This window comes from Pseudopodoces humilis, chromosome 3 (genome assembly GCF_049639895.1).
Source record: "Pseudopodoces humilis isolate 2021_Gansu_Grassland_sample_001 chromosome 3, ASM4963989v1, whole genome shotgun sequence".
Taxonomy (NCBI): domain Eukaryota; kingdom Metazoa; phylum Chordata; class Aves; order Passeriformes; family Paridae; genus Pseudopodoces; species Pseudopodoces humilis.
This window is the reverse complement of record NC_142202.1, coordinates 104,963,534-104,984,148: the sequence shown is the minus strand read 5'-3', so window position 1 is coordinate 104,984,148 and position 20,615 is coordinate 104,963,534. Positions and strand designations below refer to the sequence as shown.

The following is a 20,615-nucleotide window of genomic DNA, read 5'->3' as shown; positions in this document are numbered from 1 at the left end:
TCCCCTTCCTTGTCTCTATTTCTTTATATCATCCCTGTCTTTTTTGCTGGAAGAATGATTTTAGCACTTTGCACTAGAAGAGATTTTCCTCAGAGAACGGAGTTTTCTAGGACAGAGGTCCTAGATCTCTTTAAAATAACTCTGTGCCTTTTAAATAGAAATGGTATAAAGTTCATCTCATAAAACAGTCTTTTTTCTTGTGGCTGAAAATAGACTTATTTTTTATTTAGGCCCTTTGCCTTCTCTGCACTTTGAAAGGTATGGTCATATTTTAAAGGAGTTGAAGTAGCACACGTTAATAGGGATCCCTGCACTGTACCTGGTATGCCTGGGCTTTCTCATTTTTGTTGCAGAGCACTCAAAGTTTTGCACTTCATGGGGAATCTCAGTGAAAAGATTGAAGGGCTCATCTTGCAGACTGCAAATACTCCCATTGTCTTAAATGAAACTTCCCATGGATTGATCCAAAGTCCAGGGAATTCAAGGAAAATGGTTGATTTTATTGACTGAATCACCCCTCCAAGTGTCAGGGAGCTGGAGGGTCTGCCTGTTCCCTGAACAGTGAGCAAGGCTGACCCCACAAAGGCAGTGCTCTCTCCAAGCAGGATGCAGTCCCACAGTACCTGAGCAGAGCACGGGAACAGGATCTATTGACTGTCCCAGACAAGGCAAAGCAATGAAACAAGTCCAGCATCCCTCCAGAGAATCCAGTCAGGAGCAAAATGGGACAGGGGCAGAGACAGGAGTGGAGACAAGGCTACAACATGAGTTCAAAGTCTATCCAGGAGGGATTGCCAAAGACAAGGTGGAAGGGAAGCTGCAAGGTAGGAGCCATCCAGGTATCATCCTGTGTACAGTGTAGATCTGCTGCTGGTCTGCAACATGGGGCCAGGGCTGGAGTCACTCCACTGTATAGCTTGGGATGCTGAGACTAAAGAAGGGCAGAGCTGGAGACCCTGGAGCCCTGTGCAGGGAGTGTGGGCTGGGGGCCAGGCAGAGCTGGTAAGGGTTGTCAGTGCCCTGAAGGGAGGGACTGCAGGTCCCTTTGTTGCCAGGACACAAAGTGAAGAGTGCAGGAGCAGGATTCCAGGTGCTTGTGGAAATGTTAAGCACATTAACAAAATGTTAAACACTTGTGCTTGAAGTTAAGCAAAAATGCTTTGTTGGGTGGGACAGTGGTGGTGACAATCAGCTGCAGCTCCAGTGACTTCAGGTGGTCTCTCAAATGCTTCACATTACAAAAATTCTGATTTCTTGTACTGAATGAAGGCCCATAGCCAACAGTAAGAGTTTGCATGTGTCCTAGTCTGCTTCATCTGTGCTTTTGTTGACTCTGTCAATCTAAGCATGGCCTTGGTAGGCAGGAGCTGTTTTAAAACTATGTTAACTTTCTTTTATTGATTCTTCTATGTCCTCATACATGTGTGGCAAACATACTCAAGAAGACAAAAAGCTGAAGCAAGCTTGTAAGAGTTAGCAGACTTAAGAAAAAGCAGGTCTAAAAGTGAAGCTAAATGCTTCTCTTTTTTCATCTTCTAGTAATTTCTGGGAATGTAAGAATTAAGGGAAAAATATTCAGTTGGCATCATGTTAAATTTGAAGAGTATTGACAATAAAAATGAGCTTAACTTATAAAGGTTGGAAGTTTATAAAAACAGGAACTACAGTCCAAGTTGCTATAGAGCTGGCAAGTTGTTACTTCAAAAAATTTATACTGTTTGGTAGTCACTGTGATCATATGGTAAAAGCCAATCTTAACACCTGACTTTGCCAGCTGCTGTGGAATAGAAAAGTTATTTCTGGATCTTATTTGCATTCTGTGATCTGAAAGAAGAGACATAAAATTATTCCAACCTTTCCATGTCCAGATTTAACTATAATTAATACTAGCTAGGGACCAGGAGAAATTTTATCACCAGACTGCAGATTCTTAGTCTAACAAAGTTAATTGGTTGGATTTATGTTGAAAGAATGGGACCTGGAATATTGTTTGGATAATTAAGTGAGGTTTTTCACTTAAACTCTTTTAAAGTCAGGAGTTGTGCACATTAAATAGCAGTAGAACTGTATGAGGAGGATGGAGACCTGTCTTCTAACAAAGCAATATATGATAGAGCCTTTGAAATATTGTGTAAAACTATTTGTCCGGATCAAGCAGTACATGGATGTACAGGAATTTGAGCTTCATATTGCAATGACATGGGAGGTTGTGATAAACCAGAAAATCCAAGCAAATAAGGTAAGGGATACTGATAAAAGATTTCCTCAGCTCTGGAGGTTAATTATTAGCTGATGATGTCTAAAGCAGCTGAGCTACCCACGTTCTTTCACTGTAATAACACCAGCTCCCTTTCCTAACAGAAGCTGGAGGCAAAGATACTACTGAACTAGAGGAAGTTTATTGTAATTCTTGCACAAAAGGAAGTGGGTGTAATTCCACGTTCTTAAAAGATGGATCAGCACTGAGCATCATGGAGCTTTTACAAACAAAATAAAAAAATGAAAAAGCACAGGAAAATTGATGTGTTGGGCATTCTCTAGCAAGCCTGGAATGGACAATGATATTTCCTTACAGAGATTCCCTACAGCATTTAGCTTTTTAAGTTTGCATCATGCCCTGTTCATTGCTCTCTTTTAAGACTTCGCCTTATTTACTCTTTTTCTAAGCATATAAACTGATTATAATAAATAAAATCTTATATAAATCAAGAAGATAATTGCATTAAAGGGTAAAACTAGGGTTCTTACAGAGGAAATTCTCTTAAAATGATCACCCCTCAGATTTTGTATTTATTGAGAGATATAGCTGGTTTATTAGTCCATGTGTAATAACACAGTAGTCCTATTTTGAAATGCAGGATCTGCTCCAAAGCCCTTTGAAATCCATTGAAGCGCTTTCACAAGCTTCAGGAATTCTTGCATCAGTGAACTTTTATAGTGGTTCATAATTTTTTAAGATCATAAACCATCTCCTCCAACGCAAATCAGGATTCTTTTGGTTGGCATGTTAAACCAAAAACATATATAAGTTCCTTGAGTTTTTTGCCAGTGGTCTGGTGTAGCAGTTGCATTGATTGCATAAAGAAAAATACAGGAAACATCTGAAGCAGAGATACAAAGATGAAAGAAACCCCAACCTGTTGTGTGACAACAACATGATGAAATGATGAAACATGACAACAAAGATGAAATTTATCGACGTATTAACCTAATTTCACTCAAACTGTGGAAGTTTGTATTGTAGGTGGTTTATAATCACCCATGTATAGATGGTTAAGTGGGAAAGAAGTACAGTTTTGAAAAAACTGAATTAGTGGAGTCTATGTTTACTATTTTGTGCTTATTCCAGTGGTGTATTTTGAATTTAAAGCAGTGCAAGTTTATATCACACCAGTGATACCATAAATAATGTGTTGTCCAAGAGTATCAACTAAACAGTGACATGCAGAGATTTAGAATAAAGGCTGAAGAATGAAGTATTTCCTTTCCACAGAGAAGTGCTAGGCTTTTCTTTTGCAAAAGTTATCCTTGCTACAGAAATTTTTAAAACTAAACAACCAAGAACAATTTTGACCCCTGAAGCAGCTGTTTTGATGTTGCCCTGTGTTTTTGTTTGAGTCACTGTAGACATCCATGGGGGTTAGTAATTATTCCCAGTGACAGGAACATGATCTGAAGATACGTGCTTAAAGGAATGCTACAAATACTTTACCTGCCCACAGCCTGAGTGAGGTGCTTGCCTGCATTTGTGAAAAACCTTCCAAACACTTTCTGAATAGGTGCAAAGTGTTCTCTCTAGCCAAGATCACCTCTCTTTTTGGCTGGTCTCACATCCTTTCTGGCCCACACTCCCTGGAGGTACAGAGTTGAAGCCGGGGAAGTTGCACATATGCTCGGGGATTTTGGTGCCTGTGTCATTTAACCTCAACAGCCTTCTATTTGAAGTGCCTAGGATGCCTGATCAGGGATCAGCAGCTTCTCTCCTTGGGGGAAAAGGATCCCAGTGAGCATTTTAAAAAATCAATGTTCCACAATACACTTACCTGTGATGTTTCACTTACTCTATAACTGAGCATCTGTTACCATCATTTGTGCTGTGTGGTATTCTAGTAAAGAAGTGATGACAAGGATTTCCAGAATTTTTGGGATGGGTATAAGATGTATGCTGCACACAATGAGCAAAGACAGCAATATTTCCCTAGCCTTCTGAAGAACGTTTAAAAGTTACCACTGACCCCTTACTACCCCTTTATTTCTTACCTCCTACTCTGCACACCACTGGGGAACATTGCCTTTTGCAGCCAGATGCTGATCCTGCTGTTGCAAGAGAGATTTGACTGATTTACCATAAAGTCCCACTGAATGTAGACAGTGTCAGGCTGATACTCAGAGGGAAAAACTGTTTGCAGTAAATATGGTTGAAAGAATCTATCCCAGCAGTAGTATTGCTTAAATAGTCGTTTCAGGTCTGTTTGTTTTTATTTTGGTATTTATACAGACTTGACTTCTGAAATATTCATGTTCCTGACACGTCTAAATATATACTCTCAAAATGCTTTTAAGCCTTTAAAAGTAAAATAGATAATATAAATAAGTTAATCACCCTGATTTGTTGATAAATCCTGTGCATCCTTTTTAAATCACAGTTTTACTTTGCATTAAGTTTGACACATCATTATTGGTGAGAAAGTGGAAATAAAAGTGGTCTTTCTTGATCTCATGTGTCTGTGTGCAGAGCAGCTGGTAGTGTTGATAATAAACTGCAGCAGAGTTAAAGAGAAGCCCTCTTCCCTTTGTTGATTTACCAAGTCTCAACACAAATAAAGGCATGAAAACTGTGTAGATCACCATACTTGAAACTGGGAAGAGCACTCACACACCTGGAATCACATGCAAAGTAACTGCTACATCAGGCCCTATCTAAGGGATTGCATCCTAAATTTTCTGATAGTAAAATGTTTCTCCATTTCTTTTCCAGACAGGGAAGGTGTTTTTGTTTCTTATTTATACCAGTTTAACAATGCTGGCCACCATTATGGTAAATGAACTCACCACAAGCCCTTGAACTACCCATTACACCTTGGCTACAAGTCTTACAGGTCGGTATTTAGAAAGAGCATCATGGACTCCAGATTGTCAACTGCCTCTTCTCAAAACAGTCGAGCTGAAAACATTTGGTTTCACACTGCCTTTGGAAAGCCAAGAAAACCCAGTTCTGGTAAAACAAGCTGAGAAGCAAGTTCCCAGGACCTTACCATCAAACTGGATGATCTCAACCATGGCAGGATCATGAGGGAGAGAGATGGTATCTCAGAGAACCAGATCCCAAAGCATTTAGGGCTTCTCAGGACAATGCCAGCTCTTTGGATTCCCAAAAGCCAAAGTACAACTGAAGCAAATTTTAAAAATGTCCCAAACCAGTCTGTTCCCATGTCGTTTATCCTGTTCTTTTGGCAGGATAAGGTGGAGACACTCTCATAATTTCAGAGAAGCTAAGTAATTTTCTATAAACCGTGGTTGAAACTAGTTTTCAGCTAAGAGCAAATAAAACTGCTGGCTGGTTACTGTCAAGAGATGTCACCCAGAGAGAAGCTGCTGGGGCAGCCAGTGAATGCATGTGGGAGTAATACTGATAAAATATGAGTGTATCAGAGACAAGGATTTCAGCAAGGACACTGGTGCAGTCCTGCTATTGCACATGTGCCACTCCTTTATATCCACAGAGATCAGTCCTTCACTCTTGGCCATCTGCTGGAGTGGTGCCTGCCCATGCAATAAGATCCTAAAATTGTTATAACATGTACCAAATTCCAGAGACATAGAAACATATCAATTAATATATTTTAACTTTTTTGATTTGTTTTTCAGTGCTGGTCTATGACAATTACAGAAGAGGCAAAAAATAAATCTCTGTAATTTTTACTTCTGTGAACTGTCATACATACTATAACAAGTGCCAATGGAGTCAACTGCAGGAAATCTTTATTATTTTCTTAGAAACTCCTTAAAATGTAAACATCCTGTTGATACAAATCTCAGATTCTTTTGATGTTTACTTAGCAGCTGCCATCATTGTGCAGTGTCAGAGTACACATACCATATTGCAGGGTACAAGGCTGACAGAGCCCTGTTTGGATTTGTGTTTTATTTTACAGAAGCTAAGGCTGAAAATACTTCTGAACCATTTAATGGTAAATCATCGTCTAAGAATACTACTGTTACTTTAAAGCTATTTGAAGTTTAGAAATTGCATAACTATTTCAAATGCAACATTGAAATGGCTGGCAAAAACAGCCCACATCCTCTTCACGGTGCCCTCAACAGCAGATCCTGAAGGAGGACATGTTTCAGTCACTCGTAGCAAGTAGGATATTGCATCAGGAATCATAAAGTCTTTGTCATGTCCAGTGGTAGCTGCCATTTCCCTTCTGAGTCAGGAATATCTGGAAGCCTCACCATTCAATATTGCAAAAGAGCAAAAGATAATCCTCTCACCCTCATGGCAGAAAAGTTTAAAAAAATGCAAATACTGGAAAGTTTAAGCCAACAGCAAAAACAGAAAGAACTTCCTATTTATTGTTTTGCAAATCTGTTTATTTTTAAGCTAGTCTGATTATTCTAGGGGTTTGACTCATCATTACTGAATGCTTAGATTGGCAGCAGCTTTCCATTGCTGGTGCAGTGGTTGTGCTGACTCAAGATGTCTTTACAGCCATCCTCCATCCACAGGAAAATATGCACTTTACAGATCCATGCAGGCCATACAGTGCATGCCAGTGTTCCCTACATTAATGGAGATCCCATGTGTCTCTGGTTACACATGATTTATTAATTATTCCTGCCTGCCTGCTGCAATAGCAAAGCTCCTGATGTTAAAATTAAGATGGGAAGATGGATTCTGGAAACTTTTTCATAAATAGATCTAAAATTATGATGTTTAAATGTATTAGGAAAGAGCTTGACATTTTAAAGTCTGTCTATTTCATGTCTATGTATGATGCAGGCAAAGAGCAGATAAATTTTGTCATTGAAAAGGAGATCCTCAGTTTCACAAATGGCAGTCAAGTAGCTGTCAGGTTTCCTAGGCCCTGTACCAGCATCTGGATCACTGAAAATTTACACCTTGATTGCAGCCTTGCTCTTTTTCATAATCCAGTAAAAATCAAGCATTTTGAAAACAATTCTGCAATTAAAAAACACTTCTGTTAAAGTTTTGGATGTCCAGACATGGACAGAATGCACACACCAACAACTGCACATGAAATAAGCAGGCAAAATAACTGCAGCATCAAATCAAACTTCCCAAATCTTCTGTTTAAAAACTGCTCTTAGTTGGTTTTAATAGACCCAAACCTTACTTAGTTGCATATGTGACACAAGTGTCTGTCCTGCCTTGACTGGTTTTATTTCAATACAAAGGATTCTTCAATGTGTACAAATAAAGCTCAGGGAAAATGCATTTTTTTCTCATGGTAGCAATTCCTAGTTTGAAGAAGGAAGCTTCTCATTCCAGTGTATAGGAGACACGTGCTGAGGTAGTTAATAGGCAACTAGTGAGGGAGCAGTAAACAGAGAGGAGGAGGAGGCAGGAAGAACCAAAGTTTGTTTGGCCAAAAAATGCTTCTGGTGCTATATGAGGTGGTGGATTTGAGCTACCGCAGCAAGGCCATCTTTCCTGAAATTGGGATGCTTGGTATACACGTAAACACCATGGTACAGTGACCTGTACATAGAGGTTTTTATGCTGAACTGAACCCAGCCCTGCTGACAGGAACAACTGATACTCTGAGAGGTGCTTGAGGAACAGTGCAGGGAGTAGAGGCTCTAGAAAAAAACAACTAGGATTGGAATTAGGACTCAAAATGAGATGGAGGGCCCAGGAGACTAAAATTTGGATTTTGCAGGGCAAGAACGTGGGACTAGAACAAGAAGCAGAAGTAGTAGAATTGGAAATAATGAGATACGGAGAATAGAACTGAAATAAATAACCAAGAGGGTATATGTAGGGCAGTCTTGAGACCAGAAAGGTACAAGACAAATGAAGTCATACCTGTAAAGAGTGGAAAAATGACTGGACAACAAGAGCAGTAGTTGGTAAAAGTTCTGCCCTTTTCTGCTTGGAATAGAATCTAAATTTCCAAGATCTTATTGTTCCTCTTCTCAGCAGATGCCATTTACTATGTTTACCTTAAGAACAGAAGCAGAGAAGGGAATTTGTAGAGATGGATAGTAAGGGGAGAAGACCTGGTGTTCCCAGTGAAGGTACCTGAGAGAGTTGTTACTTTGGCCAACAGTTGTCTGGTCTCGTGGACTGAATGTCCATTGGTGACTGGAGTTTTTTTAAGTGTGATCCTGAAGAGCATCTTTGCTTTAGTTTCAGTTGGAGGGATTCCATGTGGTCCAAACTATGGTAACCAAAGTATGGTAAATATCTGAACATTTGCTTCAAAAATACACCATAGATTTTCAAACTATTAATTTCTGTGCTGGATGCCTCCAATGTGACACCAGCAGGAAGGTGTCCTGTGTTCCTCCAGCCAGAAGCTGACAGTGCTGCTTCTTTCAATTACACCATGACCTTAAGGAACAGAGGCCTAAAGCAGAAAATCTAGAGGTGTTGACACTGTTGGCAGTACTTGTAGGTGCTACATGTGAAATACCTGGGGTTTGGTTTACCTCCTCGAAGCCCAGCAGACTGTACACACAAGTTCTGCTAAAACCACTCGCATTACCAAACATTTCACAGTTGGGGAGCACTGACCTCAATTCAGACACCTTTTGTGTAAGTATTCTAAGCACTGATCTTTCATTAAAACATCCCTTTTCCTTTTTCTTCTTTCATTAACCAAAAGAGCTGTGTAATGAAGGAAACAACAGGATGCTGAACTCCTACCTCATCTGTGACAGAAGGGGTAAAATTCCTATTGAAATACAAGTGAATAAGTTCATGATAAAGGCACCTAAACTTTAAAAAGAATGGAGTCTTGGCAAAGTCATTGATATTTTTCATAGTCACAGTTAGTTCTCATTTTTCTGAATATCTCATTTAAGACCTTGAAATGTATATTACAAACAGATAAACAGTGTTTCAGAACACCTGCAGGTGCAGTCCAGGAGTGCTGTCCTTTGAATGTAGTCAATACTGTGTAGTGCTGCACACACAGTATGTTGTGGAAAGCCAGCTTGAGGTGTTTCACTCTTCACTGCATGCTTTCAAATTAATAAATGTAGTTTGACATTCATTTCTGTGCTCCCCACCTGCAAAATGAAGATAAAAATTGCCGTTAAGGTGTTGCAAAACTAAATTAATAAATGTGAGCATGTGAATCCTGTAGTAGTGCATGCCAGAGGAATGCAGAGCATAAAGAAAATAAATCCTGTCTGTAAACCATGAAATATGTAGTAAATAAATACTCAGACCGCACACAGAACTTAAAATGAAAAGTACTATCAAATAGCAGCTCATCAGCTGAATGTCATCCTGTCAGTGGATTGAGTGAGTCAAGGATCCTTTGGATCATGCAGTGAAAGATTAAACTGTAATGCAAATATACCAGGGGCAAGCTAAGAATGCACATAAATCTTCTATTTAGGCATTTTCAAATCTGTGAGTTCTCAAGTTTACAACCCTACCTGGAGAACAGCCCACTTCACAGTGCATGCAGACAAAGCCAAGTATTTTATCCACCTTTGTAAGTGTAAATGGCTTTTCATCTTTTTCTAAATGATCATGTGATGAGTCTCTATGACTTGCCTTTCAAAAAATCTGACTATTTCAAGGACTGCTCCATTAAACTGGAGCTGCTCCATTGCTTTTTTTTCCCCCTCAGTTTCATAATCTTTATTTCTATATCTGTATTTATTTCTATATCTATTTCTGTAATGAAACCCAGGGTTAAACTTAATTTGGTCAGATGTTTTGCTTCCAAAAGGCCTGGATGCATTTGGACATTTTACATTGGCTTCTCTGAAAAACTTTTCCTAGTGTGACATCTTGTGATTGATGAATTGAAGGCAAAATCAAAAGAAATTTTCTGCTAGAGCAAACAACACACCTTGTTTTCTGCAAGTAGTGAGTGACAAAGGAAACCAATAATGTTTGTTAACATGGGATGGTTTATGTTCTATGTTTTGCACATAAATAGAAGTATAACTGGGGTTGGTGTCTGTGCAGCTGAGATACTATATTTTGGATACAGCCAACAGTCAATAATGTACAAGATTTGGGCAAACTTCAGCAAGAGAAAAGTGAGTTAGACAAAACCTTGTAATAGTTTGTGAAATGAAGTCTGGGCTCTTAGCCCACCTCTACCCCAGTGAGTCCATTTATTTATATTCCACATGGCTACAAAAATGATGGAACTGAAGATATTTGTGATGAAAGGAAAACTTCTTGTCCTCTAATTTATGTTAGCATTGCTCAGTTATTCACTGAAGTACAGAAATGAAATATGAAACAAATGCGAATAATGGAATTGGGCCAAGCTGTGTGTGTGATGTGTTGAGCAATCAGCATCCTTCTGGTACCTGCATTCAGACATTTTAGTATGAAGAGTGCTCTTCATTAATCTTGTTCTTGTATAGTCTGAAATCCATAGGTTTTTACTCTCTCCCAGAAAACTACATTCCCCTCATATACTTTACATAAATTAAAAAGCATAGCTATAGCATGCAAAGTCAAGATGAAAATGGGGAGAAATGATGACTTGGGGAAATGTGACGTTCACTGTTTCAAACAGAGAGAAAAGATACTTCCCTGAATATGGTATTTTCCTGGAATTTACAGCTTTTGTGTTCAGGGCAGGTAGCACCTGCTTCGTGTTAGTCATTGGCCAAGGTTATTTGGGCAAAATGCACTTTTGCAGAATTTTAGTTCCATGTTACAACCCAGAAGAAAGTTGTTTGTTGGTCTCTGGGAGATGCCTACACTCCACCCAGGCAGCACTTCACAAGGATAAGATGGAGAGTTGGGACAGTTCAGTCTGGAGAAGGGAAGGCTCCAGGGAGACCTTAGAGCACATTCCAGTACCTAAAGAGTAAGAAAAATGGAGTAAGTACCTACCTGTAAGAAAAATGGGACAAAATTTTGAGCAAGTCCTGTTTCAGGACAAGGGGCAATAGTTTTAAACTGAAAGAGGATCAATTCAGACTACCTATAAGGAGGAAGTGTTTTTAAAATGAGGGTGATGAGACACTGGCACAAGTTGCCCAGAGGTGGATGCCCCATCCCTGAAAACATACAAGGTCAGGTTAGAAGGGGTTTTGAGCAACCTGATATTGGTGAAGATGTGTCTGGTTATTGGTTTTTTTTAATAGCAGGAAAGCTAACACAGAAAGCTGCTAACAGCCATGGAAAACACAGTGGCCAGGCTGCTTGGGGTGGACTTCATGGACAACTTGATGTTTTGAGCCACAGTAAGAAATTTACTAAGGCAGCCAGGCTTTCATCAGCATATTTCTGTTTCAGGGTTAAGCTTGTATTGTACAGTTTCGCAGGTGAGGAAACTGAATTGCAGAGAATTTAATTGTCTTCATCATACCTGCAGACCTGGAAACAACCAAGAAGTACCAGTCTGCTATTCCTCACAGTATAATATCTCAGGATTTGATGTATTACTTATTTCCAAACGATTGTATTGGTTGCTCCATCAGTAACTTTCCACACTGATTATTTGATATGCTTTTCTTTCTAGCTGATTTTTTACTATGGAACTGGAGACAGCTGGTGTCCACAGCACTACTACGATGAGATCAAAATGGATTTTCCAGATGGGGACATTCGGCTCTGTGAGAAGGGGCTCCGCCATGCCTTCGTGCTGGATGCCAGCAAGGAGATGGCTGCCATGATCACAGACTGGCTACAGGATGATCTGTCCAAATTATAAACACTAATTCAGTGAGCAACAGGAAAATGATGTAATTATTATGTGAATGTGTGTTTTTTATTTTTTTTTTTGTGAGAGAGTCTGTCTTTTTTCTTTTTTTTTCTGTTTACTATAGATTATGGCTTGTTTTCTATTGAGATGTTTTAGAGAAAGTTAAAGAGAGACTGGCTGGTCCAAAGTATAGTTTTATTGACTCAGTGCTTATGTAGTTTCATCCTGAGTCTTCAGGACTCTGGAAGACTTGGCAAAGGGTGGAATATTTATTGTCTGTTGGCCCTCTAGACAATGCTGAAACAACTGTATCTGAGCTACTCCCACCCCACTCTCTGCTGCAGAAGTGTTGGGTTGTGGGTGGATCCTATCGACGGATCCTGGTACGCTGTGCAAGGCCTGGCCCTCTCCTCATGTTTCACCTATCCATGTAAGCCAGGTGCATGGCAGCCAGAACAGTCCAAGGCCCTGGACAACCCTGTTGTTGCCTGTTCTGGGTCAGAGGGGGTTGGTGGTCAGGCTGTTTGAGATCAGTTCAGGGAAGATGTGAAGATCAGGAGTGCAGTTTCTCCAAGTCTCGCCACAGGTTTGGAGCACTGCCAGGACTCCACAGGGTATTAGAAATGCTGTAAGGTATCTGTGGCTGTTCAGCAAGGGAATGCGTCAGGATGTCTTGCCTGGAACATGGCCAAGTATTTCATTTTTCAATTGACTGTAGAGAAAGGAAAGAACACTGGTCAAAAATGCCAGTATTTAAAAGTTTAAATCGATTGCTGAATCCATGTATAACAACTTCTAGGTGGCCTAGCTGTCCTAATGAAGTCCAAGAGAACACTGCTTGCTCAGCAGCTTTAAAGAATTAAACCACTTTGAATGCATGTCTAAATTTCAGTTCTTTGCTCTAAGGACTGAAATATTAAATTTTCTGCCAAGCCACAAATTAGGTAAGTTCACCATCAGAAAACATCTGTTGCTGTGCCACAGCTGCACCCATGACATGGCATGAACATTACTGTTGAGAACCAGACCCTTGAATGGTGCTGACAAGTTCCCTGTTCTCATATTTGGTGAACCCTTTCCTTTACAGATGGAGAAAAAAAAAAATAGAAAAAAAAATCCTAGCAGTTGTGATAACAAAAGAAGTTACAGGGAATAGCTAGAAATGAAAATATTGCAAGTAAGGAGAACAGAGCCAAGTGTAATCAGGAAAAGCTTTCTAGCCCTGAACCTGTGAAATAGTCTCCCTGTGGAGTTCATAAAGACATTTATAAATAAGCAAAACACTACAGAGTATAGTCAGGGGAGGTCCTGCCCTCATGAACAGATGAATTTAGATGATGCATTGAGTATCTAACTTACATGATTTATTACCAGTTTTGATACATGTGAGAATGGTACTGGAGAATGTTCTCTGTGATGCAGAAGATCAATTAACTGCTTAGTTTTCTTACACAATTATGCACACCCCTTTCACTGCTCTCTAAATGCCCCTTGAACCTTTCACTAATATTTAGAGCAACTTGTAATAGAGTTCAGTTCCTGGATATTTTGGACTGGTTTTCAAACCTGCTGACTGACACTGAATTTAAGTGACCTTCCCTGTATCAGAAGCTGGTTTAGCTTTTGAGACTAGTCAGTGGATTTTCCAATTACACTGCCACGTAATGAAGTAGTACTGGTAAGTGGGGCAGGAATGTTGGGAGCACAGTTTCAGCAGCGTGAGGAGGAACCAGATACATTCAAAGTGAGGGGACTATGCCCATGCAACTGATTCTGCTCATTGCAGAGTCACAGGACTTTCCATCTTTCTACAGGTCCATATTCAGTCATGATCAAAAGAATCCTTGTGCTCACTGTAGAAGTCCATAGCTGTATGTGTGTGTGTGATAGCCCCCAGGTGTTGGCATCATCCCAGCTGGATGGCCTTGTGGCAGATGCTCCCTGCATCTGTTGGCTGAGGTGCTCCCTGGGGCAGAGCCAGGGAGGACCTACACGTATGTGGAGATGTTATTAATGTACACCTGTATGTACATGTGCACCTGTTTGTATGTCAGCAGCATAAAAACTACAGTTCACGTGGTTGGTTTGGTTTGCACATTGATCTGGTTGAACAAAACATTTGTTCTTCTAAGTGTGTGGAGTCAGGGAATTGACAAAGACTTGGTTTGTGGGAGTTCAGCTGTTTTAGTGGATCTCCTGAGACCAGATGGAATCTTGCATTAACCAAAGATGACAAGCAGCTACTACAGCCTGGAAACTGAAGCACCTAAGAGAAGCAGTTGTTTACAGTGCATTATGCGTATACTTTGTATGAGGAATTAATTTAGCAATACTTGTACCTGACTTGTGTATGCCTTTTATACAAAAGTTAATCCATTATACTAAATCCTAACTGTATTAAGACCTAAACTGAGATTAGGTCTGGTCAGTGATGACCAGATCTACTGCAGAAGAATGCCTTACAATTTTCTTAAAAGAATTTTCTCTAGTATTATCAAAACCATACAGATTCAATTGCTACCTTCCTCTTAGAAGTTGTTACTGTAAGGCTAAGATCTGAAAATTTGCTACTCTATTCATTGCTAAAACACACGGGCCTAGTTTCCACAGCCGTATTTCCTAAGAGGAGCAGATCCCACACAGTGAGAATCCAGCTCCTCAGAAGCCCATGGTGTTCATTGTCACCCCAGGCAAAGAGTATCAGAAGTGCTCGTGGTCCAAATGTGCCAATTTACCATGAAAACACAGTGTGGTTTTGCCTATTTTAGACTATTTAAGAATTCTTGGAAAACCTATCACAGAGATATGGGCTGTAAGCTGTAGCACCTACTCACTGTCATTCACATCTGTGCTTGATTCTCACCACACGAGTGACCCTGCTAGTGCAGTGACTTTGACTCATGTGCAAGTGTTTTGCTAGATTGATACCTTTTATTAAAAGTACACAACTCCAATAACAAAAATAAAGAAATTTATGGTAAAGTGTAACTTGATTCTTTGTTTTGGTAACTTGTTTAGTCCTAGTTCAGCTCCTTTATTACTTCATGCATACAAAATCTACAAAAATACCTGCCAAATGCCAAATTTCACATGCGATGCAGACATCTGCCAAGTGCACAGAAAATCTGTGGGTGGTAGGCACCTGACTTGCTTAAGCATTTTTATCCAGAGCCCCTCCAAAATAATCTATCAGTTTCCTCTTGCTGCGTCCAGCTCCATGTTTGCTGCTGTGAATGAGCTATAGAGTGTGTGGATCTATATGAGCTATATAGAGTGTGTGGAGTGAGGTTTGTCCCTTCAGGAAGCTGGATGAGTGCTTGCCCAGTGTTTATGGTGAAGAATTTGGAGTTGGACTCCAAGCTAAACACCAGATTCTTGACTCACAGAGACAGATTGCACACATGAGCCACAGCAGATAATCTCTTCTCTGCAGCTGAGTTCATTTATATATTTATTTTACAGAAAATGGATTTATATGTGCATCCACCCCCCCATCCTTTTCTTTGGTCTAGCTAATTGCCAGAAAAGACTTTAAACAAGATGTTCAATGTTATCATTTTAAAGTCACTCAAACTATTACTGGGTTTGGATAAACTCACTAGACCCAAGAGACTTGTTTTACTCTGTGTCACAGGTCATGCTCAGACTCCCAACTACAATAAGTTTCTGAGGCTCTTCGCTTGCAGGCAAATGTTCTCTTTCCTGGCACATTTACAGAATAAGAATCCAGAGAGTGTTTGTGAGTGACCAGGAACTATTAAAACAGCATATATTTCTGGAACAGCTGATGGGGGTTGAGCACAAGCAGCAGATCCAGCAGTAACACCGCAAGCAGCTGCCAGGAGCGATCGCTGCTCTCAGTAGCATCACGCAGAAGTTATGGAACAGGCTAACATTCATGCTCAGATGGGACAGGCATGGAGGGATTTAATTAAAAACTCTTTCAGAGTGCTTGAGCTGATAGTCAACAGCCTCAGTTTTGCCTCTTGCAGGAATATGCTTGCAGGAGAATAGTTGTGTTGCAGAAAGTAGTTTGCAGCAGCTAATAAAATACGGGGTGTTTTTTAAAACATCTGACTGACTGTACCTGACTGCAGGGTTTGCCAGTCAGACACTCAAAAGATCTTCTCCATCCTGTTTGAAGCAATTCACACTGAAGGAGGAAATGGGGGTCTCCTCCTTGGTGAACATCTTCAACAAAGCCCCCAGACTCCGAAATATTGCGCTTCATACATTGAGAGGAATCCATGAGTGGAGGTTGCATAGAATTAGGAAAAACAGACTTTCCCAATGCCAACACTTACCTACTTCTCTTCCCTAACAGGCACCCTTAAAATTTGCTAAGTGTCCAGCTGGTCCAGTCTAACTTGTAGGACACAGGAATATCATTTACAGAACATAAATGTTTTAAAGTGCTCTCATCATGCAGGAGGTACTGCAGTTCATCGGTGCTTATAGGAAAGAACTTGTATTTTCACCCACAAAATAAACATGGGATTTGAAGCATCCGGAGTGGTCCAGCCTCAATTCAGAACGTCCTGTTTTACCAATGCTTTGCATTTTCTTCTATTGTATTCATGTGTGACCTTGGACATCTCCTCTGTCCTTGCTGTGCCTTTGATTTCTCTTCATTTATGAACAGACTAGTTTATGTTGTCAATCGTGAACAGTCTGCAGTGGAGTAAAAACCCAGGTCCATTGAACACAAACCACACCACTCCCACTGGTAAGACCTGGTGCAATGCCTGTGAATAGCCACCTGCTCTCACCTTCATTGTTCTGTTGAAAACAGCTTGTTAGGATAGCACATTCCTGTAAAACTGCTCACAGAGTGAGCCAGAGGGCAAGGGGCAAAATGCCATCCTGCCTCCCTCCCCAGAGAACCTTTACCAATACATGACCAATACCAATAAATGACCCTCAGCCAGTGTCACCATAAAATGGGCATGTGGGGATGCAGAGTACTGACCAAAAGGTGGGTCTGCACTGCAAATGGAAATGACCATGCTCCAGTTCAGTTCTCCACGTTTCTTCTGGGTTTTGAAAACTGAGTTTGCTTTTTTATGTCTAAAACACATACCTAATGCCCTGAGGACTTCTTCCATGCCTCCAAATGTGCCTTACTCCACACCTGCATGTTCACAGCACTGTGTGCTTAGGGGTGTAGGAGAGAGTCATAATCCCTATTACCTTCACTCTCTGTCTCCAAGGGACCTGGGTGATGTCCTTTGCAGGAGAACCTGATAAAGCACCTCTCAGTCCAGTCTGACCTTGTACACTTCCAGGGATGGGACATCCCCAGCTTCTCTGGGCAACCTGTGCCAGTGCCTCACCACCCTGACAGGAAAGAAATTCCTCCTAATATCCAATGTAGATCACTCCTCTTTTAGTTTAAAACCATTCCCCCTTGTCCTATCACTATCTGCCTGTGTAAAAAGTTGTTCTCCCTCTTTTTTATAAGCCCCCCTTTAGGCACTGAAGTCCACAATGAGGTCTCCATGGAGCCTTCTCTTGTCCGGGCTGATGGAGCCAATGGAGGGAATCCTGTTTGGCTGGCTGGAGCTGGATAGTTACTCACCACAGCAGGTGAACACTATTCAGAAACACAGGGGGAAAAAAAGATGTACATTTTGGTGATAAATCCATCACAAACACTCACTGTTCTGTGACTTTATTTATTGGAAAATGCCTGTGGCTGTCCTGGAAGGCAGTTTAAAATGAATGGGTATTTCATGTTTTGTTTAACACCTTAGGTAGCCCAGGGAATAAAGGTGGTTTACAAAGGCTGCTCTTGACATCTGGTTTTAGGACACAGATGCCAAGTCATCAAAAGAAAATCTTGCAGAGGTCTGTTTATCAATAAAATATTTAATAAACTTATCTGTACAAAATATTAAAAAGGTTATTGAAGAGTATACAAGAATATTTATTTAACAAATATATACTGCTATATAATATATTCAAGAAAATATAGATTGCTGTTTACAGTTCATTTACAATCCCATATGTACAATCTATTTAAACTTTAGATACATACAAACAATGCATTTACACCATCACGTACAGAGCTATCTTCTTTAGAGATATTTCACACACCCAGACCTGAAAAAGCTGAACAAATACATGGATAGTTCAGAGGCACACACAGGGATACGAGTATTGCTTCAAAAATCACAACTACTAGAAATACAGCTATTGGAAATTTTTTCAATTTTTGATATTTTCCTTTCTAATCAAAGAAAAGAACTTATAAATAAAACCACGACTGACCAGCAGAGAGGCTCGTTTTGTCAAAGGAACTCCAGAAAGTGTTGACTCCAGAAACAGAGCATGCAGTGATGGGATACAAAGGGACTGAGCAAACTGGATCAACTTTGCTCCCTGCTTCATCTGACACAGCAAGCACCAGGAGCAGAGCAGGTCTGTGCTGCACCGACAAGTGTCCATTTCCTTTTAGCAGCATCTCCACCAGCTTTTCCAGTGGGAGCTGCAGAGCAAGACAGAGCTGGTGACTCCAGGTGGGCACAGCCCCTGACTGCTCCTCAGGCTGTGAGAGCTCCATTTGCAAAGGCGCTGCACAAATGTGGCTTCAACCAAAGCATGTGAGAGCTCTGGGCCTTCAGCACCTCAGGAACTCGGACTTTAAAAAGTTATCACTCACAGCAGATGGGATGAATGGAAGCAGGATGATCACCCCCCTCCCTGGGCAAGGAGAGGATGAGCTGCTCCTACAAAGTGTCCCATCCCAGCAGATCACTTCCTAAATACCCACTTAACTCTGACACTTTCAAGGACCAAAGCCTGGGCCCTCCCTGCATTACCATCCCTTTTCCTGGCCTGTGGATGCTGTTTCACACTGCTGCTGCTGGCTGAGCCCCTGTGAGCTCCTTGGTGCTCAGCAGTTCCTGGCACACAGCTGCCTGGGATGATCAGCTTGGGAGCAAGGCAGCCCTAAACTTTGCCTCCTGTTTATTCCCTACTGCTCTCCTCCCCTCTCTTCACCAAGGCAGGATGGAGGAAATGAATGAAACACCACAAGGAACACTACCATCTCCCTAAAAACTGGGATGGAGGCCAATGCCACAGCTCCCAGGGTGGCCAGGCTTGCCCTGTCTCTGGGTCTCATTCCTCTGATGATGGAGACCAGGGTGGCACCAGCACAGGCTTGACATTGTGGCAAAGAGAAGGGGAGGCCCAAACACTCCCACCTTCCACCAGAAAGGCACTTGAGTGTGCGACCCATGGTGAGCAGGTCCCCTCCTCCCACCAGCTTCAACCCTGCCAGACCTGTGCCCTCCCCGTCCCCTGCCTGAAGGCACAGACTGCACCACGTCCTCCTGCTGCTGAGTGCCAGCCTTCCCTTCCTCACCCTCCTTCCCCCACCAAACACCACAGCAAGTCTGTGCACTCCCCGTCCTGAAAACCCAAAGCATGGGCACAAGTATCAAAGCAGAGAAATGAGTTCACAAAAGGTACAACTGAACTATTAAGTGGTGATGACAGAAAAATGAGCAGCAAACCCTGCTGAAAATCCATTGAAAATGTGTGGAGTTCTGTTTTCATCCATGGAATGGATGGGAATGGATCAGGCTTTGGTTTAAGATTTCTCAATACCAGTTCCATGCAAATGCTCTGCTGCCCAAGCTTCCTACCCCATCCATTGAGCAAGAGTCAAACATGGTGCACCCACCACCAATTATATCAGGCACCTCTCCAACATGGAAAATTCAGGGGTTGTTTGAGTACTGAAGCCAGTAAAAGGAAAAAGCAGACACAGGGCTATTTGTGTCTTGAGGTGCAAAGATGTCAGGTGGACTCCATGGTCAGTGGGTTACACCAGCATGAATTCCAAATTTTTGTCATTTTCTGAAGGCCCAGATCACTGCCTGATTGGACATGAGTGATTTTCAGAGACATCTTTGCACCTCCATGCACCTCACAACACATTGTACTAGGAACAAAGAGCTTAGAAGCACTGAATGCAGCTGGTTTTACCTTGGAAGACATAAACCAGCTTATGACAAAACTGAAGGTGTCACACACACCAGCCTGGTGGAACATCTTGCTCTTTTACCAGCTATTAATTTAAAGATAGGAAAGACAGAAAAACTGTTCCACACAAAGTCACAGGCTCCCAACCATCAGCAACATCCCACCCACAGAACAGCTACTCCCCAACTCCTTTCCTCATTGTGTTTTCATGGAGGACACACTCCCACAGTGGGGACATTGCTACTCTGCTCCTGCCACCCTACATCTCCATTCTGACCCCACCAAAAGGGATCCCTGATGCCAAGGGAGCTGCTCTGAGGCCAGTGGGACACACATGATCTGCTGGTCATGAAGACTTAAAAACATTTGAGTCACAGTGCTCTCAAAGACCTTGCTTTTTCCCACACAGGTTTTCCCATCCACCCACCTACCCAGAGCATGATGTGAAGAGAAAAACTCACCCCATAACTCCAGCTGCACCCAGGACAGGAGACACAGCAAGTGATTTGATGGAACTGCCCGGACAAGGTCCATGAGATAGCCCTTTGTTCTGATCATCTGTCAAACACAGTGGCACACAGCCCCATTTCAGGTGACAGCCTCTGCAAGACCCAGGCTATCGTGGCCATTGCCCCACTGAGGGTTTTTTCTCCCTGGCACTGTCTGACTGTCACTAAACACCACTTTGGTGTGTGTGGGATAAGGGCTTAAAGCTGTAAAAGGAGCTGTTTGTTTTGCAGGAGGAGC

General features: G+C 41.5%; 1 protein-coding gene across 4 annotated transcripts in view; it reads left to right on the top strand.

The window, feature by feature from the left end:
* The window catches only part of LDAH (lipid droplet associated hydrolase), a 106,933-nt gene extending 92,069 nt beyond the window's left edge, over positions 1–14,864 (top strand). For all 4 annotated transcript variants that reach the window (XM_005521833.3, XM_014251493.2, XM_088053665.1 and 1 more), the window contains one exon: positions 11,694–14,864. In XM_005521833.3, the coding sequence (XP_005521890.1) occupies positions 11,694–11,885 (192 nt within the window). In that variant the 3' untranslated portion in view covers positions 11,886–14,864. The remainder of the gene's footprint in view (positions 1–11,693) is intronic.
* The last annotated feature ends 5,751 nt before the right edge of the window (positions 14,865–20,615 follow it).